The 24,690-nt window shown below is 44.4% G+C and overlaps 2 protein-coding genes across 9 annotated transcripts in view; one reads left to right on the top strand and one right to left on the bottom strand.

The window, feature by feature from the left end:
• The window catches only part of LOC123760000 (glycine receptor subunit alpha-3), a 49,605-nt gene that overhangs the window by 461 nt on the left and 24,454 nt on the right, over positions 1–24,690 (top strand). For 5 of the 8 annotated variants that reach the window (XM_045745323.1, XM_045745322.1, XM_069325375.1 and 2 more), the window contains exons 1-3: positions 1,783–2,056; positions 17,049–17,136; positions 21,124–21,212. In XM_045745323.1, coding sequence (XP_045601279.1) covers positions 17,057–17,136; positions 21,124–21,212 — 169 coding nt within the window. In that variant the 5' untranslated portion in view covers positions 1,783–2,056; positions 17,049–17,056. Of the gene's footprint in view, positions 1–1,782; positions 2,057–17,048; positions 17,137–21,123; positions 21,213–24,690 lie in introns of those variants that run through there. The other 3 variants (XM_045745328.1, XM_045745326.2, XM_045745324.2) reach the window with 2 other exon arrangements.
• On the bottom strand, positions 10,527–16,044 carry LOC138365302 (uncharacterized). The gene is made up of 3 exons (XM_069325590.1): positions 16,008–16,044; positions 14,228–15,166; positions 10,527–10,591 (listed from the first exon to the last, which is right to left on the bottom strand). Exons 1-3 carry the CDS (start codon positions 16,042–16,044, stop codon positions 10,527–10,529), a joined length of 1,041 nt encoding a protein of 346 aa, XP_069181691.1.

The following is a 24,690-nucleotide window of genomic DNA, read 5'->3' on the forward strand; positions in this document are numbered from 1 at the left end:
TTTAATGGCTTTATTTAATGTTCTGTACATATTATATATATATATATATATATATATATATATATATATATATATATATATATATATATATATATATATATATATATATATAATATGTTTTGTACATGTTATATATGTTCTGTTATGTTATATATATGCTCTGTAATCAGTAGGTACTGATTACAGATCATATAGTTATATGTAGATTCCATCTCTAGTGAGTTAGCCAAAGAATATACGCCTTCAGAAGTCCAATAGTTCTGAATTGAGGAGCCACAGTACTAACTAGGGGACACTCTCCAACGGTCTATGATCGTCCTGTAATAAATTGATTCAGACCATATAGTATGTGGTACTTTCAGCTCTGTAATTACTTCATACACTTACGAATATTGAATGATATTCTTGTGCTGTACCCAGATTTTGCCAATGCAGGCTAATATAGATCAGCTTCGCACTTCATATAATTCGACCCTCCTGATTCCATGTATGACTAACCATCCTGTGAGGTGGGGATATTAGATGAACTTATAGCTAGTTTTTTATTTATACTTTGTAATCCTTCATATATAATAGGGTAGCAGCACATTGCTGTGTATACCTAAGCTTGTTAACTTCTTTTCTGAAGTTGTTTTTAACTATATATCCGAACATTTACACATCAATAATTAAAACAAAAGATCTGAGACAGTAAAATCTACGCTATCTATATTATCATGGGTCCTATATCGCAGTCGGGTCACAGCTATAAACAAGGGGGTAGAAATAGCCTAAGCTACTCTATCCCTTTGAGATGTATTTATTGCTTATCTCAATAAGCATACTTGAACTTGGGTCACAGCCGAGAGGTTCCGGGTTCAATTCCCAGGTTCAACTTTATACTTTAGTTGCGTCGATTATCAAGATATAAAGAGGACTAGCTAGGTCTCTTCAAGAACATCACGACATACAACGTTTTATAGATTATACAAATTAAGCCTCGACTATGAAAGCTTATCTTGAGGTTATCTTGAGATGATTTCGCTTAGTGCCCGCGGCCCGATCCTCGACCAGGCCTTCCTTTTGTTACACAGGAAGGGGGCAGGAAGCAGCCTGTAGCAGCTGTCTAACTCCCAGGTACCTATTTACTGCTAGGTGACAGGTGCATCGGGGTGAAAGAAACTCTGCCCATTTGTTTCCGCCTCCACCGGGGATCCAACCCGGAACCTTAGGACTACGAATCCGAAGTGCTGTCCACTCAGCTGTCAGGCCCCTTTAGTCTAGAACAGATGCCTAGATCTAGTATAGAACAGACAGCAGGAAAGGCTTACCTCTGGAATAAATCAACAGTCCTGAATCCATCGAAGCCAAGAATAGTAATCAAGTATAATATATATACTTGAATAAAACTCATTCTAAACAAATCAAACCCTTTCGTATTACAGTAGTTAGCGCAGTCGGCTCTTAACCAAATAGTCCCGTAAAGTTCGACTCCCGGGAAGGGCGAAACGTTTGAGCAAGTTAACTTAGACTCTCAAAGACGGGCTGCTCTGCTCGCCTAGCAATAAATAAGTGCCTGGGAGTTCGCCAACAGTCTTGGATTGCATCCTGGGGAACCTCGGTAAGCACAACGGGCTTCCTGACCCCGGCAATGGGAAAAGTTATGTGGACTGTCTGTTGTAACTGCTCGTGTAATTTTTTCGGTTTCCTTTTAACCATAATACAAATAAAAATGACGGGTAAAAATCTGTAATGCTGCTGGGTGGTTGGAGGCCAAGTAGTATGGTGGTGGATGAGGCTCTGAGGGCGGTGCTCAGTGTGTGGGCAGCAGTGGTAGGGAGTAGTGCGTCTGGACAGCTGCTCCTCGTCCCAGCCACGTGCACGCCACACACCAGTACACACAAGCCACAGTGCCGCAATTCTTTGCGTACGGTCGTGATTGTTGAGTGCTTGAAATTCAACTGTGATCGGCCGACCAGCTGAGTGCACTACTAGCCCGCCTTACTCTCCAAGACTGCTCCGATAGAGGTGTCCAGGAGACGAGAGCAGGGACTGACTGCTCTTGGGGTCATCACAGGTAAGGGCACTAGTGCCACCATCCACACCTGGCAACAACATGGCTCTAAACACTTGTAGGACATGATAATGGTTCACGACATCGTCTTATAATTTTTTTCCATATTTGTGTGGGTGTCTTAATTTTCAGCCACGTTCATTGCTAATCTCTCAAGTATACAGCACCCAACATCATTTTCAGCAGTAAACAATTATATACTTAGTCACTCTGCAGTCATGTGCTCAGTAATTTTATGCTTCGCAATAATATAAAACATTATTTGCACAAAGAATAGGCTACATGAGATTTTCCTAACAATAAACCCACAACATATCTGAGGAAAATTGGTATGTTAGGCTACCATTGATAAATAAAATATGTTCACATTTGACAAAGGCTTTGTAAATTAAAACCAATGTGTATTAGTAGCTTTATTTAAATCGTTAATTTCTACGTTAATTTTAATAGTCTAATAAATTATGGCTATGCGGAAGCTTATGCGTTTGTTCAAAGGACATATCTTAGTTTCACATGTTCTTAGCTTGGGCATATTCTTTTGTCTTTTTCTTTCTTCTGAAACTTTTTGTAGTTTTATATATTCTTTGTTTCTACTTATTCTTTATTTTAACTTATGCCTGGTTGGTTTGACCTACATTTTGATATTCATTGTCCTGAATCTGTTCTGACTTATTTCATTATCTAATGACTGATAGCGATTGTATTAAAAATAATTTCATAAATTATTACTGCTAAAGGTAAGTATTTTAACTAAATGATTTTGAAGTAATAGAAAGTTTTAGTGTTTGGCTGATGTTGTGCTGCCTCGACTGCCATCCATCACATGTCCCGGGCGCCAGTTAGGTAACTGGTGTAGGCAGCGCTGACGGCCCAGACCTTATCCGAAGATGGATCAGCCGCACGGAGCCTCTTCTGCACAATAATCTCCCTCAAGTCTCCGGGCATTAGTGTTTGGTACGACGTGTTGGCGTGGGTGCCGGATATAAATCGCGAAGCACATTTATCTCGGCGCGGATTTTGATAATGTTCAGCGACACCTTGTGAGATTTGCGTCGAGTGCCACCGATTTAAGTGAAAGTTGCGTGCGTTCGGAGTTTCAATGGAGTTTCAGTTTTTCTTTTATCGTGCATAGCAGCTCCAGGTGCACCCAGCAGAGGACGGGAGACAGGGCCGTGACAGAGTTGCTTTTTCACTCTCAGGGTTATTAACCTATGGAACCGCCTACCCGCCGAAGCCGTAACTACCAAAACTGTGCTGAATTTCAAAATATAACTGGAAAAGTTCATAACGGCAAAGGGGGGGGGGGGGACTTTCGACAAGCCGCCGGCTTCCAGTCCTCGTCGAGGCCTCTAGGGCTAGTGGCTCTCGGGTAAATCAGCCTGTGTACTATATGTATAAACTGGCTGTCCCCCGACACAATGAATTATTTTGAATTGTATTATTTACTATAATAATCTGTTAATTATAGTTCAAGATCTGGTCCACACTGAAAGCACAAGATTAGTTACATATTAAAGAGATTAAAATACTGTATGCGGCCCCCCGCATAAACCAATCCTGGAGTATGCGGCCCCCGCATGGAGCCCGTATCTTGTCAAGTACAAGACGAAGCTGGAAAAAGTTCAGAGGTAAACACTAGGGTAGTCCCAGAACTAAGAGACATGAATTACTGCGTGAAATGCACCTCACGACACTGGAAGACAGAAGAGTAAGGGGAGACATGATCACAACCTACAAAATTCTCTGAGGAATTGACAGGGTTGAAAAGGATAAACTGTTTAACACGGGGGATACGCGAACAAGGGGACACAAGTGGAAACTGAGTACCTAAATGAGCCACAGAGACGTTAGAAAGAACTTTTTCAGTGTCAGTGGTTAACAGATGGAATACACTAGGAAGTGATGTGGAAACTGTGACTCCATACACAGTTTCAAATGTAGATATGATAGAGCCCAGTAGGCTCAGGAACCTGTACATCAGTTAGATAGATAGTTGAGAGGTGGGACCAAAGAGCCAGAGCTCAACCCCCCGCAAGCACAACTAGGTGAATACACAGTGTCTGTCAGGGCCACCGCCAACACTTTCACATGTCAAGTAACAAGGTGAGCACTGCCGGGCTATTACTTAAGATTTCACTTTTCTTCCTCTCGTAATGAACCCTTGAAATTAAGGGAGAGCTACGAGGAAGTAGTGGTGCTACTCAGAGGAGCGCGCCGGGCTAGGCTTCACGTTCACGCCTATGTTTTTTCAAACTGTCGATTAATGCAGTGACTCCTTACCACTTCCTCCCTTGGCATATCTGTTTTTAATAGGTTGACTGGACGAATCATCTGTTCTTTTCCCCTCCTAAATCATTCTACTCGATGCTCTGACACTAAAGAAATACTTCCTCACGTCTTAGTGGCTCCTCTACCTATCTAACGTCAATTTGTTTCTCTTGCATTTTCTAATTCTCAAAAGACCTGCGACCCCTTGTTTGACTTTCATAAGTAAAAAATGCCTAATCAAGATACTTGCTAATTCTCAATGATTCAGATATACAAGTACTCAAAATTTAGGTTCCGCGATCCACTAGTTGGGAACTATTGATCTAACACAGTATCTTTGGTCACCTTATCTATTTCACGAAGTATTTTGTATGAATAAATCATGTCTCGTCTAACTTCTTTTTACAAGTGACAAATTCAACTCCCTCAGTTTGTCACCTGAGCGTAGTCGTGGGATAATCCCTTTAGTAAACCTTCGTGCTTTCCTCTGATTTTAGATCTCCGACTCTTCTTCAAAGACCTCTTGAAACTTTTCATTAAAACCCTGTCATACTTGCCATAACATGTTGTCACCCTCCACCTGGCATGACAAGTCTTGCCTCTGATCATTTACGATGGTTTTTGCAGCCCGTCCTCCTAAGATTTCCTAGCGTCAAGACACTGTGGGGCTACCGTATTAGTTCGCGAGGCTGCGTACGTCGTGCTATCATTGTTTCTCTGCCTCTCTTTATTATCTTCACAGACTAGTTTCTCTTTTCGGCTCATATATGTTTTCGTACCCCCGTTGCATTTACGGTGGTTTTTGCAGCCCGTCCTCCTAAGGTTGTCCTCCATGCATTTATATCTTGTTCATGTGTTGGGTATTGTTTCTCTTTTCCGACTTACCATATTGGTTTTATGTATTCCATAATTTCTGCACCATCTTTTCCCTCATTTCTGTTTCCCCACTGGATTGTTGCCAAGTACTGCCTTATGCTTTAATAGTCATAATAGTGAGCCTTCCGGTAGAGATTGTGATCACTGGGCGCTGTTGTGTGGGTGGAGGAGGGTGATGTCAGAGCTGTGCGCGGGAACCTTGTGGCTGTTCGTCCGTAGCCTCTGATACCTCCTGCAAGTCATTGTGCACCTCTTGGGAAACCCTCGCTGTGGTATTTCTTGTGTCGGAATGAAATATATATATAATATATATTTATATAATGTATGTATGTTAAATATTTCTGTAAGGTAACAGCGGTCAAGGAGGAAAAATAAAAGTGAGCTGACTCTTTCTAGATTGTCAGAAAAGTCCTTGACAGTATGCCATATAGGAGGCTACTTTTTCAATTTCGAAGAGCTTGCTGAGTCATGGAAAGGGCAAGGGAAGTATGTCATACAGGAAGCCTGAGAGACGTGAGCAAGAGTAATAAATTTATCAGGAGAAAGCGCCAAGCCATTACGACTGGAATGGCTTGCAAACTAAAGAAAGGAATGGTAAGCAAACTAAAGAAAGAGATAGTTGAGGTTTCGACCATTCATAAGTTTAAATGTAGATCTTTAGAAATCTACCAACGGCTTATAAGTCGGGGCCCCATGATTATACATTGGTTCTTAAGTCACAATTAGGCGAAGACACACATCAGTAGTCTGTCCATGGAAACCTTCGGGACGTTGTACACCTGCCTGTTTTAGCCCATTAAAAGACTATAGTCTCCTGGACTCCTGGACTCCTACAGTATTACACAGCAAAGCTTAAAGACTATTCACAGATTTGGTCAACTCACGCTAGATAATTATTACAGGTATTGAGCTATGGAGATATAAGAAGGCACCGTTTCAGTGTAAGAGAAGTAAGCAAGTGGAATTAGCTAAAATGGGAGTTAGTCGAGGTTAATTACCTACATCACCGCCCCTACCCCCATTCCCAGAAATGATGAGGAAGGGCCTTGGAGGCATCCTGGAGCAGTCAACCTCCACACGGATCAAGGGGAGGGGCCTTGACCTCTTGCAGGTACAAATGCGCTCCGTGACTGATACGTTACCTTTGTTAAACTTACTGATGACGTAAGGGATGACATGTATCTCCTGTTTAAAACTATTTACGTCGCTAATACGTACACACACAATATACTGTATATATATATATATATATATATATATATATATATATATATATATATATATATATATATATAGTCAGTCTTGTGTTGACAAAGGCTTTGACAGACCGAAACGTTCACTTCCTTTCATATTTCTCTGTGGATTTTCCGCATATATATATATATATATATATATATATATATATATATATATATATATATATATATATATATATATATAATAATATATATTATATACTAAGCCTAGGATATAGTGTTGGGCCTTCTTTCTGTGGGCTTCTACGAAACCAATCATACAAAACGTAAATAGTTTGAGGGCGCTAAGTTCAATTTTTTGCACATATATTCCAGTGTCTATGTGTATTATTATTTTTGAAAAATACATAGTTATATAATTTTGGGTTTTTGTAAGTTAATCCTAAATATGGTGAGTTGGGTAAGTTGATCTTATGAGTGAGCACGTCTGTTAGTCATAGATTCGAATAGTGCCTAATTCGAACTGTCACAGACTTCAATAGTCCATATTATGTACTTACACATGTAAACCCGACTTTCCTTTGTTCTGATGACGGAGAAAACAAAACATTTATAATCTGAAATCTATGAACACTTTTGTCGATCTGGCTGTCCTATAAACCAGTATGTAACAGAGTTTGTTTTCCTTCCCAGTAGTTTTATCATGCGATGTCGGGTATGGATTTCTTGGTACTAGCCGCTGGCTCTCCTTGTCCTGAATTCTCATTGGTCGTTTGCTGTGGTAGATGGAGCGTAAACTGGTAGTTCTCTCCTGGTCTTGTAGATGGTAAGACAGATACTGTAAGCTAGCTGTTGACAATTATATAAGAGTGCATTGTGTGTAGTACTTCTGCTATGACTAATCTCCTATTATTGCAATAAGTCAGCTATCCTGGTGGTAGTAATCTCTGATGGCCTGGCTGTATTTAGAAATTATGTGATCTTTAATAGAGTCCTATTGTTTATACATTGTCAGGCACTTTGGAAGATATGTTGTCTTGCCTAAATATTAAGAGCGCTGGGGCTGCCAGTACGCAAGTGGACTATAAAAGCATAGTCAACATTAGTATCTTTAAGTATCATAATCATATATTTATCTGGTTTAGGAACAGTAAAATACAATGGGGAAGAGTTCTTTACGAGCAAGTTGGTGATTTTGTTTTTGTAGTAAATGGTGGGCTGCACCGCTTGTTCAGTGCTGGTTAAGGGTCATGGTTCTTTTGACCATGTCCTTTAAGAGTCTTTCCTCTGTATTGCGAGCTGTTCAAAATAAGTTTCTGCAGTAGTTTTATAGCATAGCAAAGATAAACTATGACTGTGTAATAGAGTCATTAGATGGCTTGACCGTAAAAGATGGCTTGATTCGAATACCAGTTGACAATGAACTGCTGCTTCTGCAACCGAATATTCCTTGCATATTTTGATAATTATAGAACTATTTTATATAGGTCTGGTCTGGAATTGAGGTTTTTACAGTGTTCACTATATTTTAATATAACATGGTTCAATTATATTTAAATACATTTTCATAAAGTAATTTTCTGATAACATGTTCAGTTGGTTGGCTTGTAATTTCTTAAGTGAACATGCAAGGCATTCGAAACCTCGCTTATCTTTATGCTAAACTCACTTGTGTGTGCGTGTGGCAACACTCGCATGCGTTGAGACAAGCTTGGGTTTGTAATGTGTGTGTGTGTGTGGCAACACTGGCATGCGTTGACAGGTGTGCTTCTGTTGCGTGTCTGGCAGCACCAGCGTGTATTCAGTAAAGATTTACACATAAAATGTTTCCATTAAAACAGAACACATAGTAGATGTGTTGAGTCAGTACTGGCCTGGTATATTGTACGCCCTCACGACTGACCTCTGAGGTAAATATTTACCTACATTACATACAACAATGTAATGATATACATAATCTTGGTTATAATTGCAAAGATACATAACTTCAGGCCTAACACTAGACGTATGCATAACTCTTAAGCCTAACTACAAATCAATACAAGCTCACATATGTTAGGACATATTTATTTAGCGAAAGTAATTAGCAAGAAGGGAAGGGTGTGGGTGATAATTTCACACAAAGTTGCAAGCGAAGGTCAAGATTGCAGAAAAGATTGCAATAACTGGTGTTATTGCATATGACGGCCGGCAAGTGAAAATAAGGGTCCCAGGAGATTAAACTTGACCATGCAAGCAGAGGTAGGTATGAACAACTAGGTGTGCTGTGTGGCCGCCACTCTTCCATCGGCACACCAACAAACAGGAGAGCGTCAAACAAACACTGGTGATGATGCTGGTGCTGGAGTGTTTTACAAGTGACGCTCTATATATTGGGCTTGGCGCTAGAGCCACAAGGAAGGCATCTAAACGCTCGCGTGCGCCCGCCCACACACACACACACAAACGTGTGGAGTGCACTAGGAAGTGATGATGTGGTGGAGGCTGACTCCATACACAGTTTCAAATGTAGATATGATAGAGCCTAGTAGGCTCAGGAATCTGTACAACAGTCGATGGACAGTTGAGAGGCGGGACCAAAGAGCCAGAGCTCAACCCCCGCAACCACAGCTAGGTGAGTACACACACACACACACACACACACACACACACACACACACACACACACACACACACACACACACACACACACACACACACACACACACACACACACACGGTGGTAGTGACACGCATGACTCCACACGCTCGGGTTTGGTGGTGAGTTAGCGCTCCCTTCTATTGATGAAGGCGGAAGCGCAGCGTTGCCTGTTTTGGTGGGTAGTGGGAGCATTACGCTCATGCAGGTGGGTAGGTGGAACATTGACGCACAACCTTACTAAATCCTTAACAATTAGAATCTTTTTACTCGGTTACAAAATAGGTGGCAAATTGATTTTTTTTCGGAAGCATTTGCAAATTCTCCCCCCCCCCTGGGGTTCCACGGAAACCTAGTTGGGTAATCATTGGGCCAGGGAGTGGGTACCGTGGGAGAAGGAGAGATGAGGTGGGAGGAAGAGACGTGAGGTATAGGAGGACAGAAAAAAACATTGAAAATATACCTAAAGGCAGCTCCCTGGATGAAAGACGAAACTTTCCTTTCCCTCCATGTGTGGGTTGGAGTACCTTTTTTGCGGCTAGGCTATTGTGACGTATTCTCTGTAATATCACTATATAATCTCTGCCAAGGCCTAGGAAACCATCTCCCACATGACTTTTGTATTGTTGTGAGTAACTCATCAATACATTGATGATAATAGCGGGAGAAACTGAACTAAAGTATCCCTTGTACAGATATGCGCTAGTTCTTGGCTCCTAGCATTCCCTCATTGTTTTGTATGACATGTTTTGACCAAATTCTGGATTATAAGTAATGCTAAGGTTGTTTGGTCAGTGTTTGTGGTGGTGGTAGTATGAGTGAGGGCTGTGTTTAGTGTGGCTGGCTACTGCTGGTGTGGCCGTGGTGTGGTCACCGAACTCAGACCTGCTGACTCTTGGCCAGCAGCTCTTGCTGCCATTGTTGGCCAGCGTTGTGCCGCCACACTTATGTTGGCACCGGTTCACATCACGAAAGATCCCCACCACCACCATGGCTACCATCACCACCATGGCTACCATCACCACCATCATTATCGCTACCACCACCACCACCATCACTCCCTCTACAAACACCATTCACAACAGCCTTCTCAGAGGATTATTTTTGAGTTTCGCCTCGGTAAATCAGCCCGGGCGGGATGTTTGTTTCTTCACGGACCCATATTATAAATTGTTTGTTTGTTTACCGTCGAAGATGTAAGTGTTGAAAATGTTTGGAGACGTTATTGAACGGTGTTTTGTTAACGTTGCCTCCATTGTTGATAGTGACTTTGTCAACGCTGCCTCCGTTGTTGATAGTGACTTTGTCAACGTTGCCTCCGTTGTTCACAGTGACTTTGTGAACAACGGAGGCAGCGTTGACAGTGACTTTGTCAACGCTGCCTCCGTTGTTGATAGTGACTTTACCAACGCTGCCTCCGTTGTTCACAGTAACTTTGTGTAAACAATCAACTGTTGCATTGATTCAGGGAACACTGATGGCCAGACGGACATTCTCAGTCGCCTGTTCCGTGACCACCAACCACTGTCTCCAGTAACGGTACACGAGGTTCCTGCAAAGCTTAAATGAAAGTTTTAAAACTCACATTAAGGAACAGATTAAGAAGATTAAGATTTCGTTTTGCCCGAAACGCTATGCGTATTAGTGGCTCTAGGTATTGTATGTACTAGCTCTATCTATAAATCCAACATTATGTTTGTAACTCTTTATCTATGTATGTACTTTTCCTGAATAAAAATTTAATTAAATTTCATTTAATTGAAGAAGGAAGTGATATATATATATATATATATATATATATATATATATATATATATATATATATATATATATATATATATAAATTCTTAAACTAAAATAACACCCTAAATTAATATATAAACATTAAGAAAGAACACATTTCGTTATGAGGTCACTGGTGTGGTTTTAGGAATGGTAAAAAAAAGTTGAAGTAATTCCTAAAATAATTTTAGGAATTAGAAGCCTAAGTCACTGTAGCAGAGACCAGAGGAAAGACAAGGTAGTGTTGACTGCAGTGTTGCCTCTTACTGTTCCACCAGGAGCCCCATACACAGCTTGATTGACAGTTATGAGGTGGAAGCAAAGAGCTAAAGTTCATCCCTCGAAAGCACAACGGAAGCCATAACGGTAAATGTACATGGCGCATATAAAGGAGAGTTATACTGAGGGATTAAGCAAGTGGAATCTTCCATATTTGCATTTGCAGATGATTCCAAATTAACAAGAAGAACAAGAACGAGAAACTGCTACAGGAAACACGTGTTCAGGCAACATGTCGCAGGATACGTCGAAGCAAGACTGTCTAGCCAGAGTGTACTCAGTTTGAGTAACTGCAGAACTATCAGCGGTGGGGCGGAAAGCACCAAGCCATTACGACTATATAGCACTTGGAAGCGGTCAGGATAAGGAATTGGGATGGGACGGCGGGGAAAGGCATGGTCCCCACCCACTTGGAAGGTCGGGGGATTGAACGCCGATCTGCAATATGCGTGACCGTCGCTCTACCGTCCAGCCCAAGTGGTTGGGGAACTCAGCACATGCACAATTGGGGGAGCGTCGGGGCCGGTGCCAGGAGACTGGATAATGACACCATTCAAAGTGCGTCAGAGTAGTTCTTGAGTATCCTGCAGCAATTGGAGTCCACTCTTAATCATCAACGTAAAGAAACAAAATTAACGTAAAGAAACAAAGAGTAATTTTGTTTGTCACCAGATTAGCTTGGGGTTTGTCGGCGGGGGGGGGGGGGGAGGGGGGCTTAATAATCATAAAACACAAGAACACACACACACACACACACACACACACACACACACACACACACACACACACACACACACACACACACACACACACACATTATATGGGAAATGCACCTCACGACACTGGAAGACAGAAGAGTAAGGGGGGACATGATCACAACCTACAAAATCCTCAGGGGAATCGACCGGGTAAACAAGGATGAACTATTCAACACTGGTGGGACGCGAACAAGGGGACACAGGTGGAAGCTGAGTACCCAAATGAGCCACAGAGATGTTAGAAAGAACTTTTTCAGTGTCAGAGTAGTTAGTAAATGGAATGCATTAGGAAGTGATGTGGTGGAGGCTGACTCCATACACAGTTTCAAATGTAGATATGATAGAGCCCAATAGGCTCAGGAATCTGTACACCAGTTGATTGACGGTTGAGAGGCGGGACCAAAGAGCCAGAGCTCAACCCCCGCAAGCACAATTAGGTGAGTACAATTAGGTGAGTACACAACTTGGTGGAAACTGAGTACCCACATGAGCCACAGGGACGTAAGAAGGAACTTTTTCAGTGTCAGAGTAGTTAACAGATGGAATGCATTAGGCAGTGATGTGGTGGAGGCTGACTCCATACACAGTTTTAAATGTATATATGATAGAGTCCAGTAGGCCCAGGAATCTGTACACCAGTTGATTGACATTGAGAGGCGGGACCAAAGAGCCAAAGCTGAACCCCCGCAAGCACAAATAGGTGAGTGTACACACACACACACACACACACACACACACACACACACACACACACACACACACACACACACACACACACACACACACACACACACACACACACACCGAGACGAAAACATTCAATTCCGTTAGATCGTAAAAACAGGAAATTGCCGTGCCTTGACACATTATTGATGCTATTAGTGGATGACCAGACCAGGACCCAGCCTGTAATTTGTGTCCTTGTGTGTGCGCGCGTGTGCGGGGGGAAAGGTGGTGAACGCAAGCACGCCACCCACCAGCAAGAACAGAAACATGTTGATTTATTAATGAAAGCAACATCGGGGTCGCCACTCGCTGCTTGAACACGTTAGCAATAATACCCGAAGCGAAAGCAAGCGAAAAAATGACATGATTTTATATTTTACGACGAAACTGAGACAAGTTCAACTTACAGTCTAGTTTTGGTGAAATTGTGGATACGGTTATATTAGCTAGTACGCCTTTTGATGGAAAGAAAATGGTTTGCTAGTATGTTTATTGAGACACGAAAGAAATACATCTCAAAGAGATAGAGTAGCTTAGGCTATTTCTACCCCCTTAAAAAAAATTGTGGTAAGGTTGTAGAGCAGCAGTAGTTATGAGTTAGTGCTGTAACCTACCTTGCTATGTACAGTGTGTCTACGGTACATACGAATGTTAAAATCAAATTAAAATAATTGTTACATATGAAACTAATGTTTTAAATCGTTTGGTAAACAGTATATAACATTATGTCCATAAAATGTTTATCACTCAGAATGTTCCGTAATATGCTTATTATTTGTGATATATATATATATAAGTCCACAATCGACTTGAGAATGGTCCAGGACGGACCGAAACGTCATCGTCCCTTCACCTTCTAGTGTGTGGTCTGGTCAACATTAGGATTAGGTTAGGCTGAGTTAGAGTAGACCAGACTGGGTTGTGTTAGGTTAGGTTAGTGTATAGAGTAACGATGACGTAAAGAAGTATACTATATATATATATAAAGTCTATAGTATACTTCTCTCATAGCCTACTCTGTCGTGGGGCGGTGAAGGAGGTGTTGGCGCCTCAGTGGCTGTAAAAGTCAACTGACAAAGGCGGCGTCTTCTTCAGACAGCAATATTTACTTCCTCGTAAGCTCTTAATAGTTTATTTTAAATAGAAACGGAGGAAATGTTGGGACCTGAATATTTTGGTGTTCCTCCACCAGATGTGGCGTCTCCTGGCTGCTTTGGGAAGTGTCCACTTGACACTATAAATGACAGTGTCAGACCACACTATAAAGGACATTTAGTATCCATTTGACACTATAATTGACACATAACCAGCACTATAACTCCTAAACAGACAACGTGAATCACAATATTACTGTCCTTACAGCTTCTAAATTAGGCGGGACTTAAGCAAATATATATATAATGCTCTTGTTGCAGTTGTCAAATATGAGAGGAAAGGAACTGCAATTAGGCTGAGCTCATTTCTGCTCGAACCATCGTTCTGTTTACAACTTGGGTTAGGTTAAGATTACATGGCAGTAATATTATTATTATTATTAATTATTATGTCTTTATTATGAAATTAAATTGTTGTGAACCAGACAAGTTTTTATGTCGATATTCCTGGAATAATCTGACCGGGTTGAGGTGTCTGAGGTTGTTTATTGACATACGGGTCTTAGTGTTGGCGAGAGCGATTGGGGCGTCGCCAGGTGTGGACGGTGGGTGTTGCACCGTCTCCTTCCTGTCTGTTCCAGGTGTTGCACCGTCTCCTTCCTGTCTGTCCCAGGTGTTGCACCGTCTCCTTCCTGTCTGTTCCAGGTGTTGCACCGTCTCCTTCCTGTCTGTTCCAGGTATTGCACCGTCTCCTTCCTGTCTGTCCCAGGTGTTGCACCGTCTCCTTCCTGTCTGTTCCAGGTATTGCACCGTCTCCTTCCTGTCTGTTCCAGGTGTTGCACTGCCTCCTTCCTGTCTGTTCCAGGTGTTGTACCGTCTCCTTCCTGTCTGTTCCAGGTGTTGCACCGTCTCCTTCCTGTCTGTTCCAGGTGTTGCACCGTCTCTTTCCTGTCTGTTCCAGGTGTTGCACCGTCTCTTTCCTGTCTGTTCCAGGTGTTGCACCGTCTCCTTCCTGTCTGTTCCAGGTGTTGCACCGTCTCCTTCCTGTCTGTCCCAGGTGTTGCACCGTCTCCTTCCTGTCTGTTCCAGGTGTTGCACCGTCTCCTTCCTGTCTGTTCCAGGTATTGCACCGTCTCCTTCCTGTCTGTCCCAGGTGTTGCACCGTCTCCTTCCTGTCTGTTCCAGGTGTTGCACCGTCTCCTTCCTGTCTGTTCCAGGTGTTGCACCGTCTCTTTCCTGTCTGTTCCAGGTGTTGCACCGTCTCTTTCCTGTCTGTTCCAGGTGTTGCACCGTCTCCTTCCTGTCTGTTCCAGGTGTTGCACCGTCTCCTTCCTGTCTGTTCCAGGTGTTGCACCGTCTCCTTCCTGTCTTTTCCAGGTGTTGCACCGTCTCTTTCCTGTCTGTTCCAGGTGTTGCACCGTCTCCTTCCTGTCTGTTCCAGGTGTTGTACCGTCTCCTTCCTGTCTGTTCCAGGTGTTGCACCGTCTCCTTCCTGTCTGTTCCAGGTGTTTTACCGTCACATTCCTGTCCCAGACACTGCACCGTCCCCCCCTTCCTGCGCTCTATATAAACTGTGCCATGAGGTCAAACCGAGTGTGTGCAGTAATTAATGACCGTATGCCGTCTGGAAGTCTCACAATCCGGTGGAAGTTTCCCAAGTGACAAGACTGGCTTATCACTGCTCTAGGACACAAGGTCAGACCAGCCACCTGCGTCAGAGTCAGAAAATTGTAACCAAAGCAAGACTCGAAATAGGTTCAAGGTCCTTTAGGTAGGTAATTAGTGAAGATAAGAAGAGGTTGACCCTTGTCTAGAAGGGTCTTGGGGCTGAGTGTGGCACAGGAAGTTGTAAAATCGGCACCCTTGGGGCCCAACACGTGGGCAGAGTCACGCCTTGAGAGGCACTTAAGGGCAGAGTGCTTTGGGCGGGCTGGTCGACAAGTCACTTGAGGGGGAAGGAGAAGACCAGCTCTCAAGATCTGATGCCTCGTATTGCGGTCATCTGCCACTCAGATGTAGTGCTTCGATCCTGTGGCCAGCTGTCGGGAAGCTCTCACAGTTGACAGCAACCTCTCCCAGCTGTCAGAACCTGTGAAGTAGTTCTCAGCTGCCGAACGTTCTTTCAGCGGTTAGATAAAGTTCTTCTCTCAGTATCAGAACTCGCCTTCAGCTGTCAGGATAAATCTGCCTGCCGTATGTGTCTTCTCTCAGCTATCAGGTCCCTCCGGCAGCTGACAGAGCCATCAGGAAGTGCTGTGAGCCGTGTCTGGCTAGGTAGGACTCCTTCCACCCTCCCTCATGGCTGACGTGGACTGGCCACTGCTTGCCGCATCTAACCTCCAGGATCAATAGCACAGCTGCATTCTCCAGTCATATATGCGGTATTACCTTCAGCTGCTGGGAGTATACCGCTGCATACCCAGTGGTATACTCCTCTCGCTGGATTAGATGTGACGGCAGTAAGGGTTGCAGTTGGGGCAGATGATGATATGATAGGTGGTAGTGGTAGTGGTGGTGGTCAGTGGACCTCTAAACACCTTCCCTATCATCAACCTGCCCACCTAACACGTTCTTGACCTCACGCCTTCTCCCAAGATGTCCTGTGCATCCCGCTCTTCGTCCTGCTCCCATACTCTCTCAAGTCACCTTTTGTTTACACCGCATGATGTTCACTCTCCTTATATCCACTCACCATCACTCTATACCCGAATACCACACGTTCTCCCACTCTACCAAACAGTAGGTGGTTCGACCTGCCTCTCTTCCCCTTCGTTACAGGGACAAGAGGAATGGACGAAGACCCATTTTCTCAAACATTGTTACTACTGAAGATCAAAATATCTTCAGCTCTGGGGCCCTGCACCTGCCAGGGACTCAGGTGTACCTCAGGTGACTCAGGTACAAACCTGCCTCAGCAAAGGCAAGTTTGTATAGCTGTGTGGAATAAATAAACAAATCAGAAACAGGTTGGAAGCAGAAAACTTTTAAAAGAAGAAATGTTTAATGTGTAGTCTTATAGAAATAGCAATTAAAAGTGGAATGAAGTAAATGTTATTAGAGCAGGAATTAACAGAAATTAGAGGAGGAACTAGCATGCCTGATAATGAATAGAGTGGAGTGAGATAATAACTTCTCTCATTAAAGTTGAAGAAGTTTGGGTGAGAGTTTCACGTCTGAGAGAGTGAAGTTGGTGAGCGTTAATAATGAATATACATATAACGTACATGGTAATTCACGAGGGAGCGCTGTACTCCTGGTCATAGAAAGCAGTGGGATACTACTGCCAATGACTGCTGGAGGTTATTACTGTATAAATAACTGTTTTTAGTATTCACTATAAAGACAAGAATACAATATTCAGTGTTTTTCCTTCTGCAGGTTGAAGCATGATGTGGCAAGGCCAGGGTGGTGGTGGATGCTTCACAGTGGGGGCCTGTCTGGGAGTTTTGCTTCTTCATCTGCTGGGGTAAGTTCCGCTCTTAGTGGTACCTATATTGACGACCAGTGGCTATGCAATCCTTTAGCCTTATCTTGTGCAATTTGCTTATACCCAGGTTATTAATTTCTAGTAGTTGATGTAATCAAAGTTTCTTCTTTTCGTAAGTTAAATAATAACTAAAATATAGGTAATTATTTCATGATTAACTTTGATAATAATATTTTGTGTTCTGGTATCCTTTGGACTGAAACTATAGTCTGTTTAGAGATTATAAATTAGATAAAGGTTTTGGTTGCTCAGAGATATCTAAATTATTTAGTATTAATATATTCTGTATCTTTACTCCGTGGTCTCTCATGCTGACTAAAAGAGTAGCGATGGGACCAGGTTTTAGACCACATTTAGACCAGGTTTTTGCAACATTTCTGTCATGATCATGAAGTTATATGAATCAACTTTTTCCTCAACCACTTGAAAATTGTTTACTGTAAGTGAAAAGTTGACTTCTCATGGAGTGGAAGTTTGGCAAGGTGAAGGCTTCACGCCATCCACAACTTCTACCAGTATTCACTGTCTTTTGCTTGCTAAACATTGACCTGAACTAATGTTTACTAGACACAAATGACCACCGTTCTTGTGCCAGGGAAACTGCCAAGCTCATCATCATTAAAATTTCTCAGAACTTTGTCCTTGCTGAAGTTGAATTTCAGTAGCCATTGTTTCACTTGTGATGTATGAGCGTTCCTCGAGACCCTCCCCATCACCTACACAACATGAGGGGACCCACTCCCACTGGTGTCGCCCAGTTGTTGAACCCGGCCGGGACAACACTCACTGTCTTCCCTCATTCATTCTACCTCACAATGATGATTGATTGATGAAGATTAAGCCACCCAAAAGGTGGCACGGGCATGAATAGCCCGTAAGTGGTGGCCCTTTTGAGCCATTACTAATATCAAGAGCCGATACTGGAGATCTGTGGAGGTGCGACTACACCCTGCGTGACGGGAGATGTCTCCCGTGACATCACAATGAATCTTTGCCTCCTTTTATGTAGGGGGCAATCACTTGGGCTGGACGGTAGAGCGACGGTCTCGCTTTATGCAGGTCGGCGTTCAATCCCCAACCGTCCAAGTGGTTGGGCACCATTCCTTCCCTCCGTCCCTTCCCAAATCCTTATCCTGACCCCTTCCAAGTGCTGTATAGTCGTAATGGCTTGGTATTTTCTCGTGATAATTACCTTGCCTCCTTTTAAGTAGATAGTTCTGTATTCAGCTACATCCACCTTATTAATGTCCTCATTCCTGTCGTGCTTCGCCTCGCCCTGATGTGTCTTTTCAACACTTACATGTTGTTAAGCACCGAGAGAGAGAGAGAGAGAGAGAGAGAGAGAGAGAGAGAGAGAGAGAGAGAGAGAGAGAGAGAGAGAGAGAGAGAGAGAGAGAGAGAGAGAGATTGCTAGAGCCATATTTACTTGTTATCAGTTCGTCCGAAGTGTTTGCTCACTGTATATAAGACATTTGTTGCCTCTCAGAGTCACTGGTGTTTTTCTCCTTCCTCGTTGGTCCTCCTCAAGTGGAATAAACTCTTCCTACCCTTCCTCCCCTTCTGTCTGTCAGTATCTTAAACGTTGTGATCATATCTCTTACTGTCCTTCACTCTTCCAGTGGTGCTACATTGAGCTACCTTTGCTCTGTTATAACTGAACTCTTTTGTTTGTGACGGCATTAACGTAGTTTGTGGGCCTTAGCAGTCTTCTTGGGTTTCAGTAAGAGAAGGTTGAGAGATTGGCTAAAAGACTGATGGAGATGTGTGATCTCACACACTTATTCTGTCTTCATGTGTGTGTGTGTGTGTGTGTGTGTGTGTGTGTGTAGGGTGAGGAAGGATAACTATCCACGGCTGGATCTGGGCCAATCCTCTTCTCCCCCCTCCCCCACTCCCTCCATCCCCTCCCCCACTCCCTCCATCCCCTCCCCTCCCAACCCCCCTCCACAGTTTTCCTTCCTAGTCCCATGATATTAAGGAAGATGTATTATTGCTTCTCTCCACCATGCCCCCATCCCGTCCCCCCCCCCTCTCTCTCTCTCTCTCTCTCTCTCTCTCTCTCTCTCTCTCTCTCTCTCTCTCTCTCTCTCTCTCTCTCTCTCTCTCTCTCTCTCTCTCTCTCTCAGAGGTTAATAATATTCCTTCATCTGTGTACTTGCGTGTGATTGACAAAGAGCGTCGTGTAAAACCGCCATCGAAGGTTCTAGAAGGTTCATGAACCAGCCATTTGAATAAATACAAATTTCCTTGAACCTCCCTAGCATGACTGAATGTAATTTTTGTGTTTCAGATGCTTTTGAGACGGCTTCTTATGGCTGTCAGGTAAATAAATGAACACGAAGCACGAGAGGCTATGTAGCAATACACATATAAGTACATAAACACATACATATGCATTCATATATTCATACATTAGTAAAATACATGAAACTTCAGAGAGCCTATTGGCCTATACGAGGCAGTTCCTATTTATATCCACCCAAACTCGTTCGTACATTCATATAGACAGACATATTTTCATATATATACATGTTTGTTCTGTCGCATCTGTACATGCTGGGCCGCGCTTCAGCTCTTGGGTCCCTCCTTCCTAGTTACCGTTCATTGCATTAATCAACCGCTTGCTAATAAAGACTGGTTCCAAGAGCTAAATTTCGATCCCGCAAGCACGCACACATACATACATACATACATACATACATACATACATACATACATACATACATACATACATACATACATACCTTTGCAAGTATTTTCCTGTTTTTCCAAGGAATCCTTGTATTTTTCTCTGTAGATACTTAAGCATACATTCGCGCGCTATAAACATATAATTTGCTAAAAGACTGTTCCCATCGAGAATTGACTGCCTCCGTCCGTAGTTTCAAAAGCAGCCAATTAACAAAGGAGGCGTTTGTCATGGCACTATAGATGGGCGACAGTTTGAAAGGCGGGCCACGTACCAGGAGCTGGAGCTTTGTTAAGCAGGTACACACCCACAACTAATGTATATCTTGCTCTGGCCAGCACAAATATTTTTCAAAAGCAGTAATAACAGCCTTGTTGAACACGCCTCCACTCCGTCTCGCGCGCGCGTGTGTGTGTGTGTGTGTGTGTGTGTGTGTGTGTGTGTGTGTGTGTGTGTGTGTTTGTGTGTGTGTGTGTGTGTGTGTGTGTGTGTGTGTGGTGTGTGTGTGTGTGTGTGTGTGTGTGTGTGTGTGTGTGTGTGTGTGTACGCGCACGCGTGCATATGTGTGTGAAGGAAAACTATTTTGCCTATTAGGCACATAGGACCTTGCATACTATGCCAAGAAGTGCGGTTCTATCTATTAGGCACGACATATATATATATATATATATATATATATATATATATATATATATATATATATATATATATATATATATATATATATATATATGGATGAGTTTAGTTGGATTGGGAAACTATAGAATGCCAGTTGACCACTAGCTACCTCTCACAAGCCTACAGTCTCCTTAAATCTTGTCCTATCTTCCTCACCCTCCACCTTACCCCTTGCTCTGCCTCCACCTCGTCCTTGTCACCCTGGGGAGCACCTTGACCCTCAGGGACACTAACTTAATAATGACTCATCCGCCCAGAAGTATCTATCTTCGCGGTGACCGCTGATGGAGTTGTGGCAGCCTAGCTTAGACCTCCTAGTGCTCTCCCTTCCTGTCTGCGTTATTCCCTCCCTGTCTCCCTTCCTGCGTTACTCCCTCCCTGTCTGCCTCTATTTCTGCGGCCTTCAGACCCTCCCAAACAGCCGCGACTACAGCCGCAATATCAATGGCGGTCAGCTCCGTAATGACAGGTACGGATCTGTTACTTTAACAGAACTCCTTGCTGCCAACACGGGGAGGGCTCATCTCACTAACAGGTCAGCACCTGAGTCTGGCAACAATAGCTAGCCTGATCCATGTGTTCTCTCTCTCTCCCCTCAGGCAAGCAGAAGGCAACGCCCAGAAGCGCTTCCTGGAAGAAAAACTAAAGGACTATGACGTCAACACGTGGCCCAACTCTGAGGCAAGCAGTGAGTATTGCTGTATGGTGCTCCTTGTAACCTTGTCCCACTACCACCAGGGGTCTCTGGTGTGGTCCCACTACCACCAGGGGTCTCTGGTGTGGTCCCACTATCACCAGGGGTCTCTGGTGTGGTCCCACTACCACCAGGGGTCTCTGGTGTGGTCCCACTATCACCAGGGGTCTCTGGTGTGGTCCCACTACCACCAGGGGTCTCTGGTGTGGTCCCACTACCACCAGGGGTCTCTGGTGTGGTCCCACTATCACCAGGGGTCTCTGGTGTGGTCCCACTACCACCAGGGGTCTCTGGTGTGGTCCCACTATCACCAGGGGTCTCTGGTGTGGTCCCACTACCACCAGGGGTCTCTGGTGTGGTCCCACTATCACCAGGGGTCTCTGGTGTGGTCCCACTACCACCAGGGGTCTCTGGTGTGGTCCCACTATCACCAGGGGTCTCGGGTGTGGTCCCACTACCACCAGGGGTCTCTGGTGTGGTCCCACTATCACCAGGGGTCTCTGGTGTGGTCCCACTACCACCAGGGGTCTCTGGTGTGGTCCCACAACCACCAGGGGTCTCTGGGATGGTCCCACTACCACCAGGGGTCTCTGGTGTGGTCCCACTACCACCAGGGGTCTCTGGGATGGTCCCACTACCACCAGGGGTCTCTGGTGTGGTCCCACTACCACCAGGGGTCTCTGGGATGGTCCCACTACCACCAGGGGTCTCTGGTGTGGTCCCACTACCACCAGGGGTCTCTGGGATGGTCCCACTACCACCAGGGGTCTCTGGTGTGGTCCCACTACCACCAGGGGTCTCTGGTGTGGTCCCACTACCACCAGGGGTCTCTGGTGTGGTCCCACTACCACCAGAGGTCTCTGGTGTGGTCCCACTACCACCAGGGGTCTCTGGGATGGTCCCACTACCACCAGGGGTCTCTGGTGTGGTCCCACTACCACCAGGGGTCTCTGGTGTGGTCCCACTACCACCAGGGGGTCTCTGGTGTCTCAAAAAATACCATGGTCTCTTAAGTTTGTACTGAAAGTGATAGACACACAAGAGCCATAGACCATCCACCTGGCCTCGCCACAGTGTGAGGCACTCTCCTCCCTCGTCCACACACTAGTCGGGGTCAACAGTCACAGCTACACCACATCTTCAGGGAAGGTGAACCCACAGATGAGATCACATCTTGCACCCGAAAGATCCAACCCTTTCTCTCACCCAAACGCACTTACGCTAACCAACATGTGTGTGTGTGTGTGTGCGCAGGGTGATAGATGACTTGGTATAAGTCAGTGGAGTATTAATTACGCAGCCCGTCCTCCTAAGACTTCCCAACGTCAAAAAATTGTTGTTCTAAAGCGTCCTTATCCTAACCGACCAGAGCTGACCCAAAACAGAAAACGGGACAGAATGTCAATTTTGCGAGCCATTTTCTAGTACGGCAATGTTTGGCCTTAGGTAGAGTATACGTCAAAAGGCGACGTTCTATTATTATGACAAGTATGAGCATTGCAATATGATGTAAGGTGAGGAAAGATGTGGGCCAACGCCACCACTAGCGTCGTGCAAAGCCCCTGCTGGTCCGCCCTCGCTGGCAAAAATAACAACACTGCAAAATGGACAAGTTGGCAAGGGGGGACCCCCTGAAGTCGTTAGTCACACTGACTTAGTCACAAAAACAATTTGAGCCAATGATATCTCGGGAAGTCGTAGGCGACATGTTGTTATTGGCTGGCTTAGCCACTGTTGTTGTCTAGCGAGGGCGTGCAGGAGAGCTCGCCCGCTTTCACAAGACACACGGGAATGTAATGTGCAAATAGGACCACCTGGAGGATGGCGAAGGGTACCCAGGATACCCTTAAAACGAAACCCGTCTTGATGGTAACTAAAGGTCGTGATGGGGGAGCTGAGAGCACCAGGAGAGATAGCTACCCCAGTGCACTGCAGTGCCCAGTACACCGGGCACTGCACCTTCCCCACGTCTTGCCCTAGCACTATATAGAGCATCGTGCACAGACGTCGTGCACCACATGCAGTAATGGGCGACGAGCCAGGAGAAGTTACGGCCGAGGCAGAGGTCTTTATGACACCGTGAAGACTCGTAACCCTCCCGGCATGCCAGCTTCACCTCCCCATAACTCCCAAGACCATACTGACAAAAATATTCATGTGTATTTAGGCTTTTCTTGATTAAGGGCAGGAATGTCGGGGCTGTTTTTCCGTAGTTGGGTCGTCCGCTTGTTGCTCTTGTTAGGGCTTAATTGTCCGGTGTTTGGATAGTAATGTGTGTGTGTGTGTGTGTGTGTGTGTGTGTGTGTGTGTGTGTGTGTGTGTGTGTGTGTGTGTGTGTGTGTGTGTGTGTGTGTGTCTACCCTATACAGCCTTTGTGAGACTTATTTTTTTATTTTTGGGTATGCTGCCCCTGCATGGACCCAAAAACGCGAAGCAAAACTATAAAAAGTCCAAAAATATGCAACAATGCTCGTTCCTGAGCTAAGGGGACTGAGCTATGAAGAACGACTGAGGGAACTGAACCTCACTACACTGGCGGAAAGAGGGAATAGGGCGGACATGATAGCGACGTACAAGATACTTAACAGGATTGCCAAAGTAGTTATAGAAGCAGTGTTCAAATTAACGGACAGTAGAACGTGAGAGGACATAATTGGAAACTGTAAATACAGATGAACCACAGGGATCTGTGAAAGAACTTTTAGACCGAGAGTTCGTAAATAAGTGGAACGGACTAGATGAGGAAGTTTTTGAAGCCAATTCGACTCACAGCTGTAAATGTAAATATGGCGAGAGAAAAAGAGTGAAACGTCTCTGCTTTGAGCTAATGATGATTAGAAGGCGGGGCTTAAGAGCAGATGCTCAACCCTGCATGCTCACCTAGATGAGTGTACACACACACACACACACACACACACACACACACACACACACACACACACACACACACACACACACACACACACACACACACACACACATCGCCAGTGTTCAATAAACTATCAACTTTACGAGTGTCTGGCGGTGAACACCATCACTGTGTCAGAAGTAATGTTGGTCACGATGTTTACTCGCCTCTACTGGATTTAAATGTTTGTTGTTTCTCTAATTTAGGGCTCATGTTTCTTGTTTAGTATGTACGCCGCGTGCGTACCTGGCGGTGCTGAGGTCTGTCTACGGGCCGAGATCCAGCTCTACGGTCTCGCCTCATAGTTACTGTTGTAGTAATAGTAACATCATGCACTCTCGGGAGACTATGGAGTTGCGCTTTGATTGTCGAAGCTGAAGTGTCCTCTCCAGGGCGCAAAGCCTGGGTAGGTCAGTATGGAGAAGCTGTTACCCATACAGCAGGTCTCCCCTCTCCACGATGCTGAAATAGTCCAAAGGCGAACGCCAATATGATTGGTTCTATCGCTGTTGCAGGAGCTGCCAGAACGAGGTTAAAGTCAACAACGAACTGCTTTCGGGGCTC

This window comes from Procambarus clarkii, chromosome 16 (assembly GCF_040958095.1).
Source record: "Procambarus clarkii isolate CNS0578487 chromosome 16, FALCON_Pclarkii_2.0, whole genome shotgun sequence".
NCBI classification, from domain to species: Eukaryota; Metazoa; Arthropoda; class Malacostraca; order Decapoda; family Cambaridae; genus Procambarus; species Procambarus clarkii.